Here is an 8,436-nt window from a genome sequence, read left to right as displayed (position 1 = left end):
GGCCATCTCCGGAGCCACTCAGGAGGCACAGGGGACAGGAGCATAACCTCCAAGACGACGCAGGGCCCGATGCTGACATCTGTGTGAGCTGCACTCTGGGCTGTGCTCACACTGGTCCGACACAGAGCAGCACTGTGATTCTCCGAGTATGTGACCGCGTGGGTGGTGCCTCCTCGCAGGCAGAACCTGAGAACATTCCTGCCAGCAGATCCCGACCAGCTCCATGAGCCCCCTCTGTGGGTGCGGCCACATGACGAGACTGCGCTCCTGCCAACATACCCAGCCCTGTCTCTGTGCCGCGTCTCCCCTACTAGGCCCGTCCTTCTCCCAAAGTAATGGAGCCCCCGCGGCTGACGGGCACACAGGCCCCAGCTGTCCCGTGGGGCTGGCTGTGGTCTCTGGAGAAGTCCAAGTCAGTGCATTGCCAGCAGAAGCATCTTGCCGCAGCTTCCGGAACCTTCCTTCCAAGCAAGGTGACTGTCCACTTGCCATCGAGTTGTCCGAATATCCCACGTGCTGACTGGCTCTTCAGGGAACTTCTTAATTGCTGATCCTCGTGAATGATCCTGTGATTGTGGGTGTCGGTTGTTTGCTATAGTCATTTCTCCTTGTTTGTTTCAAGTCCGTGTTTTGGGGGCAATATCGAAATGTTTGCATCATCTCCAAAGATTTAACCATCATTTAACTGAGCAATGTCCCCGATTTCATTGTTTCCATTTGCATTTGTGCTGATAACCAGTTTGGCGTTGGGGAGCATTCCTTTAACATCAGCCTGACAATTCTTGATATTTAGTAAACCATTCAGTCGTCTGTAATACATACCAAGTGTCCCCAAAAATAAGCTAACCGGAAAATAAGCCCTAGAATGATTTTTCAGGAGGACATCCCCTGAACATAAGCCCTAATGCGTCTTTTGGAGCAAAAATTACTATAAGACCCGGTCTTATTTTCAGAGAAACACGGTAATTACAGATGTAATTGGGCTTAGACTTCGTTCCATTCTGCACTTTCCGTTTCCCCATCTTTCTCTCTGCCTTTTCAGAGTCATTGCTTTTTTATTTCAATTCTTACCCTCTGTTCCGCCTCGCATCTCAGTCCTACGTCTGGGAACATTTCTTTCTGCCCTAAGTACATCCTGCAGAACAAACTCTATTTTCTGATTATATGTCTGAGGACGTCCTCATTTTACCGTGTGTCAAATTTTAGGTTGACACCTATTTTCTTTCAGGATATTGGAGAAGATAATCCACTGTTCTCTGGTTTCCATTATTTCTGTCTAAAATTCGGCTGGAAGTGTAATTGTCACTCCTGTGAATATAATAAGTTCCCCCTCGTTCTGGCTGCCTCAGAAAAAAAAAAGTTTAACTACTTATTATGGAAAATTTAAAACATTTTCAAAATTAGAAAGGATCATCTAATAACCCGGTCTGTGCCCATAAGCCAGCTTCAGTAATTAACATTTTGTGCCATCTATGCCCACATACGCAGACGGTTGTGCACGACACTATTTATCTTATTTCTGCTGAGGATTTTGTAGCTGACACACCTTTTTGACACATTTCTGGCCACTTTGGTTATAAGACAGGCCCCTCCACTTTGACGTTCCGAGCTCGTGTACATTCAAATGCTTCCTCACGGGAATGCAAGGGACGCAGAGGGGACGGCGGTGGTCAGCCCTCGGGGCTGAGTGGGGAACCAGCATTTGCGTCCTCCCCTTCCTCGTCTTCTCAGCGCTCAGCCCCTCTGAGGTTGGGGACAAGGGACGGGTAGAGGCAGGCCCTTCCTGGTGACGGCTGCGCTGCTGGCACTGAGGCCGTCCAGGTCTTGCCCTGCGCGCCCCACGTGGCTGCTGTCCTCTGCTCGGACGCCTGTCGTCCCCATGAGGAAGCTCTCGTGCCATCAGATGCCTGCGGTCGTGTCCGTGGCTCAGGCCGCCCTGGGTGAGTGGGACCCTATGTGACTAGACTGCTCCAAGGGCAATGGCACGCTTGCTGCTTCCCCGTGAGACCCGTGCCCCTTCACAGGAGCCGGGAAACCCCTCTCAGACTCAGGGGCCAGGGGAAGAGGGATGGGTGTGGCCCCCTTCCCGCCCAGGCCCACCCTTCACACTGGGGTCATTTCTGCAAACTCCCCCTCACCCCTTTCAGCTCACTCTCAAGAGGACGTGAGACAAACAAGCTCTTCTGAGAAGCCCCTCACTGTCACCAGCTCTGGTAGCAACAGAAGGTGGCAGTGGGGGCTGCGGTGTGGTCCTGTCACCCCATGTCCCCCACTGGGGACGAGGTGCCCGTTGTCTCAGACGCTCCTGCAAGTGGACCGCACCCCACTCCTTAAGTTCTGGAGGAGAGAGAACTACCTTGTGGAAGGGAGAGAAAGGAGTCACCTCCCGGGGAGAGAATGAGCCCGCCCGCCCTTTTGTAACCTTGTTTATGGTGCTAGGGGGCGGCTGAGGTAACTGTTTAGCTGCCTCTCAGTGAGTTCTGGGGTCGCAAGCCCCAGCGGGACACAGAGCCTCTCCAAGGCGACAGGAAACCCCCCTTTGTCCTTGTTCTGTAACCAGCACCTCACAGGCTGCCTGCGACAGCTGTGCCAGATACGATCACAAAAGCTGATGACACTTCACTTTGCCGTGTTCTGTGGCTACAACTTGACAAATCTTAATAGGCACCGAAGCACAGGAACCACGTGCAGGCCTGGGAGAGGCCAGACGGCGTGCGGCAACGCCAAGTACACCGATTATGCACCGATTACACGCGATTAACTCCTCCGCTGCACAACATGTGCAGGGCCAAGAACAAAACAGGGGGCTTGCTTTTGGGGCCTGACCTGGTTTCCAAGAAGTGGAGACGGGGGAGGGACAATGGCACAGGTGGGGGCACGAGGCACAGGCGTCCCCTCTGTGCTTGGTTCCCAAGGACACAGCCCAGGAGGGGGGTCTCTGGGGAAGTGGGACGCGGGCGGGAGGGGGCGCCCGCACTGGGACCGGTGCCCGGAGAGCCAGCATTCCAGACCAGGGAGGTGTCGGACAACAAGAGGCTTTCAAGCACACTCAGTGTTCTCGACGGCCCCTCCCCTCCCACAGCCCCAACCCCACACTCAGAGTTTGCTGAACAGAAACAAGCTCACTAGCGCAGGCTCAGAGACACGCAGGAAACCAGCAGCACTGGCGGCGAGAAGCTGGGCGTGTAGGTAAGCGCCACCCCCAGCCCTCACACAAGCTTTGCCTCCACCCCCAACTCCAAACGAGCTGTTACCGCCTCTGTCCTGTGTCCTGGCCTGAGCCTCCCTCCCAACACCAGGCCTGTGCCCGATTGCTGTCACCCAAGTCCTTTCGTGCTCCTAGCTGAGTGTGGCGAGGGCGGAGGGGGGGACGCTGGCATGGGCTTGGTCCTCAGGGCCAAGGGGCCAGTCCAGCTCCAGGCCCAGGGCTGCCCAGATGGGCTGCCTGTGCTATTTTGTGGCCAGTAGGTTCCACTCCACACTGCTCAGATTTGGCTCCAGAGTCACAAACCTGAAAGCAGGAGCCGTGACCGGCCGCTGTCAGCAGAGGGCCTGGCACCTGCCCGGGTGACAAGCCACACGGACCCGCAAGTGGCAGCTGAACTGAGGGGGCCCGGGGTCCTCAAACCCTCTCCAGACCTCTGAGCAGCTTTCAGGGAGACCAGAAGGGACTTCTCTGATCGGGTGGAAATGCCTCATATATGTAACGGCTTCCTGTTTTCTCAGAGTTGTTGGTATACTTTGCACTTGATCGTTACAGCTCTGGGGTGGGGAGCCATCCAGGGAGCCTGTCATCTGTAACTATTTCACAGCAAAGAGACTGTGGCTCAGGGACCAGCTTCACCCCCAATCCTGTGTCTCTCGGGGCCCGTTTTCTTTAAGGCCGACTTCCCATCGTGTGAGTCAGGTGACAGGCAGCCATGGATTCAATACACACGATTCAAACACTGACGTCAGACCAACTCAGGGCTCAGGTTCCGGCCGTCGGGGTGCCTGGGAGAAGCTTGTGTGACTGTCTGGCCACGAGGATGAGCAGCCGCACCGTCAGGGCCCAGCTGTACAAGCGCTGGGACGCGGAGCAGAAGGCGGCCAAACAGGCTGAGGCCCGGCTCAGCCAGTGTCTGCAGAGGCTGGAGGAGACCCGCCTGCGCCATCTGGCACTGCTGGCCCGCGAGCAGAGGCAGCTCCAGACACAGCTGCAGCGGCTGCGGGACGGTGAGCCCAGGGCACAGCAGGGACCCTCCACGCACACCCCGGGCGCCCAGGCAGCGCCTGCTCCCACCCTGGTCCCCGGTCCCGTCACACGTCCCGTCACGTGGCCACGCCCGCATACTCCTGCGTGAACTCTTCTCAGTCTCCTCAGTCTTGCTGTCAGCTTCTCGCGCCTGAACCCTCCGCTCTCTACCTGCTTTGTTTCTCATCCTGCTTTCCCTCGCTGCATCTGGGTTCCTTTGGTTTCACCTTTTGTCTGCGCCTCCAGCATTCCCACTTCCAGGGGTTGTGCCACGGCAGGGCCCACGGTGCTGCCCTCGCTGCATGGACCTGACCTCAGCAGCAGGTGGTGTGGAACAAGCAGAAAACATTTGTGTGTGTGGGTTCTGGAAAGTCTAACCCTCTGGGAGCCTTGACGCTTTGACAGTAAATTTAGGGAAAAGGAAGAAAACAGTATGTGCGGAGTCTCAGTGCTTTGCAGGTTTCTTGTCCCAAAGGCCTCAGGTCAGACCACCAAGGCAGGCGGGGCACATCGGCGTAGGTGGAGTGGGCAGGGACGAGTGGGCAGAGGCACAAGCACAAGGCATGAGGCCACCTGGCCGCAGGGCCAGCCCAGACGCAGCCCAGCCTGACGTGGTCACACAGAGCTCGTCCTGCGGGGTCTACAGGCCAGGAGCAGCAGGTGGCGTCAGTCAGCAGGGCGGGCGTGTCCCCAAGTGCCAGCAGCTCGTAGCTTTTGCAAGAGCTTAGATTCCACTCTCCAGGGTTTGGGGGGTGCGGGGGGAGAGTTCACGTGCTCTTTGTTCGAAGGGTCACTGGCTGCCATAGTTAAGGCAGGCCCAAGGGCAGACCCCAGCGTTCCGGCCAGACTTCCGGCCGGGGTTTGAAGGCCTAAGGCAGTGCTCTGGCCAGCGGAAGTGAACATCCTGAGATATGCAGAAAATGCCCGGCACAAAGCGGGCGTGGAAACATGTTAAATCGGGTAACTCGATACAGGCAGGTGCCATGCCTCCCCTGATGGGCCACTGGAGAAAGGTCAAGTGTCAGACACAAGCCATGTCCCTTTCTGAGCCTGCTGGCCCTGCAGGTCTAAATGCAGACGTGACCTGGCTGGGAGGTGACATTCCAAGTCTCAGTGTGCAGGGGACAGGTGTAGGTCTCCCACAGAGCACACACACACACACACACACACACACACACACACACACACACACGACCCTCTCCTCTTGCCTACCTACCAAAGACGCAATCAGATGGAAGGGTTTTAGGAGTCTGAGTGAATTCTGGGCCGGTCCAGTCATGTCACCCATGGTGCCTACGAGCGGCCATGGCCGTAGGGAACTCAGTGCCTTAGAGCAGCTCTCATGCAAGACGGTTGCCCCAAGTGACCACCTGGTGGCGTCTGGGAACCAGTGGGGCCCTATGCAGCGGCCACGAGCTGCAGAGTGGAGGACAAAGGACCACGGCCGAGGCCCCATGACTGAGGTGAATGAAATGGCACCGTCCGTGGGTACCGTGCACACCAGTCATTTATCTTGTTTTGAAAACACCGTGTTTGCCAGATAAACACTCGCACAGCCACCCCGGGCCGGCCAGCTCAAACGTCGGTCTGGGTGTGTCTTCTAGTCCTTGCCAGCATGTTCTGGAAAGCCCCTGGGGACCTGCGCAGTGTTTCAGCTTGCTTCCATCAGCCAGGGCAGCCCACGGGGCAGTGTCATCCAGGACAAGTCCCACCCTGCTTCTCCGCCCATTTCCTTCTTCTCTCACAGTAGGAGATTTTTCAGGGCGGCCATAACAAAGTGCCACAAAGTGGGGCTTAAGCGACAGGACTTCCGGTCTCAGTCTGGAGGACCGGAGTCCAAGACCAAGGTGTGGGCAGGGCTGGCCCTGGGGCTGAGGGAGGATGTGTCCCAGCCTGCGTCCTCGGCTGCAGAAGCCGTCTTCTCCTGTGCCCTCTCGTCTTCCCTGTGTGTGTGTGTTCTCATTTCCCTTTGTCACAGGACACCAGTCATGCTGGATGAGCGCCCACCTAATGGCCCATCTGGACATGATTCCGTCTATAAATGCTCTCTCTCCAAACAAGGGTCACATGCTGAGGTCCTGGGGTTCAGACTTCCACATGCGACATTTCAGGGAGACGCAATTCAACCGGTAACTCAACTTTTTAATTAACTCAAAGCAGATATCGTCAGGAAAAAGCGCTCCTCTTATTTCGGGAATGGAATTCAGAGGAGACTGGAAGGCATCCCTGTGTCCCCACCACGGGGAGAGTGGATGCACGGAGCTCGGCGGGCTGGTCAAGTCAGGTGAGACTCGGGCCCTAACTCAGGCCTCTTCCCAGGTCTCTGCACGTCCCCTCCCTGAGCAAACACGGCCCCTCCTTAAGCTCAGACGCTTCCCACATCGGTCTCACCCTTCACCCCCGTCAACCATCGTCACCCCAGCCGATACCACACAAAGGGGCCGTACGCTGACAACTGAAAATTCAAAATATCAGCTTCTTCATGGGTTTTCAGAGATCCTTCTTCTCCTTTCCTAGAGCACCAGCCACCAATATGGTCCAAGAAACACACAGGACCAAGTCCCAGAGGCCTTCCCGTCACACTGGCCCCAGGGACGCCACAATAAGCAAAGAACAGTCGCTATCTCAAAATCACAGAACTTCCCGTTGCAGAGAAGACAAGCCACCAGCCCGAGAGAAAGCGTCTACAAGGCCAGCGAAGGGAGTCACGCCAGCGGGGTCATCTCTGCTCTGCCAGGGTCAAGACATCCCAGCTGGCACCGCAGACCCAGGCCCCGGGGCCAGCCAAGTGGGTGACAGTGGAGTGGCACACAGTGACGAGGCCAGATCAGGAGATGCCAGCCTGCAGCCAGACCACAGCGCAGGGGAACAAATGTCCCCAAATCCCCCAGGATGTGCAGAAACCCTCAAGGGTGCGTCCTCAGCGGCCACCCACCTGGAGCTGTTTGCAAAGGCCGGGCAGGCCCACTACCTGCGGCACAGGGAGCCCCCCAAGTCTGAGAGGCTGCTCAGCATTGGGGAGATATTCGGGACCAGGGGGCCTGTGCCCCAGAGCAGGGAGGGAGGGGAGCAGGGCGGCCGCCCAAGCCACCTCCTGTCTCCGCACCTGGTGTGGCCTCAGTGACATTCACCGCTCGGGTGGCTGCCGTGAGCGGTCGGCCACACACACGCACATTTCATTTTAAACCGTTTTTCCTTTTGACGGAACATAACCTTTCACTGAATGAGCAATGCTGCCCACGGAAATGAGGGGAGACGTTTTAAGTGATGCACTCGTGTTGCTAATGTCACCAGGATATGAGTCGACACTGACAGCTGACTTTTCCCGGAAGGAAAAATTTCAAGTTCCTGCTCCCCGTTTCTGCGGTGAGTCACCTGCTAGCCACACGCACAGCTCCCGTTTCAGTTCACATCCGGTGGTCACAGCAGGAACTCATGGAAAACGCGGTCCAGGAATGAACCCACCGTCCTGCCAGGGCCTGAGCTGCCGTCGCCACTTCCAGGCCGCTGCACTTCCATCTTCTCATTCCCACGCCCAGCCTGCTCACATCAAACCTTTTGCACCCTAACAACGAACACTTCCAACCTGTGCTCTCTCACCTCTCCTTCCAAGGACCACAGCCACGGGGAGGCAGGCCAGGGCCACAAAGGGGATTCATGGCCACTGAGGTACTGGCACCGTGAGGCTGGGCCAGCCCGCAGCACACGCCACAGCCCGGCCCGCCCTCCTCCTCTGCCCACTCCCATCTGACTCATGTGAGTTGTGAAGAAAGACCAAGCAGGTCTTGCTCTGGGAGCCACACCCGGAGGACAGGGCCATCACCGTGGCCACAGCCCAGGCCTGTCCCACTGGATTAACCTTCTCCAGGTACACCTGTCTGTGACCTTGAGAAATAAACGCTCTGCACACCCGTGCCTGCATCTGGCAGCCCCTGATCTGCAGTATTTCACACTCTGTTCCCGGTGACATTCGTGCAGTGCCAGAGCCATGCAGTCACGCCACTGTGGCTTCGAGCAGTGACATTCCGACTCCCTGGTCTCTTACGGGAACTCTGCCATCATTCTCAACAACATGCTTCATTCCCTGACATGTGTTCCTGAATTCAATGTCCACCCTATGGCCACGGACGGAGGAAGCGGGCAGACAAGTGCCCACGTCACACGCGAGGGACTGGTCAGTCACAAGCTGCTTCCCCAAACAC

The 8,436-nt window shown here is 57.0% G+C and overlaps 1 protein-coding gene across 1 annotated transcript; it reads left to right on the top strand.

The window, feature by feature from the left end:
* The first annotated feature begins 3,920 nt into the window (after positions 1-3,920).
* CCDC190 (coiled-coil domain containing 190) lies at positions 3,921-8,436 on the top strand. The gene is made up of 3 exons (XM_019747357.3): positions 3,921-4,215; positions 6,395-6,518; positions 6,752-8,436. The coding sequence occupies exons 1-3, from the start codon at positions 3,921-3,923 to the stop codon at positions 7,356-7,358; spliced, it is 1,026 nt and encodes a 341-aa protein (XP_019602916.3). The 3' UTR covers positions 7,359-8,436.

The sequence above is a fragment of the Rhinolophus sinicus genome, chromosome 11 (assembly GCF_057876585.1).
Source record: "Rhinolophus sinicus isolate RSI-liver-muscle chromosome 11, RSI-T2T, whole genome shotgun sequence".
NCBI lineage: Eukaryota > Metazoa > Chordata > Mammalia > Chiroptera > Rhinolophidae > Rhinolophus > Rhinolophus sinicus.
This window is presented reverse-complemented; position numbering and strand designations above follow the sequence as displayed.

What these genes read in the sequence shown, in the direction of transcription:
- CCDC190 (XM_019747357.3), top strand. Translation starts at nt 3,921, where the DNA reads ATGGATTCAATACACACGATTCAAACACTGACGTCAGACCAACTCAGG. An exon ending in GCTGCAGCGGCTGCGGGACG is followed by an intron (nt 4,216 to 6,394) that starts GTGAGCCCAGGG and finishes AACTCAAAGCAG; the next exon opens with ATATCGTCAGGAAAAAGCGC. An exon ending in CGGCGGGCTGGTCAAGTCAG is followed by an intron (nt 6,519 to 6,751) that starts GTGAGACTCGGG and finishes CTCCTTTCCTAG; the next exon opens with AGCACCAGCCACCAATATGG.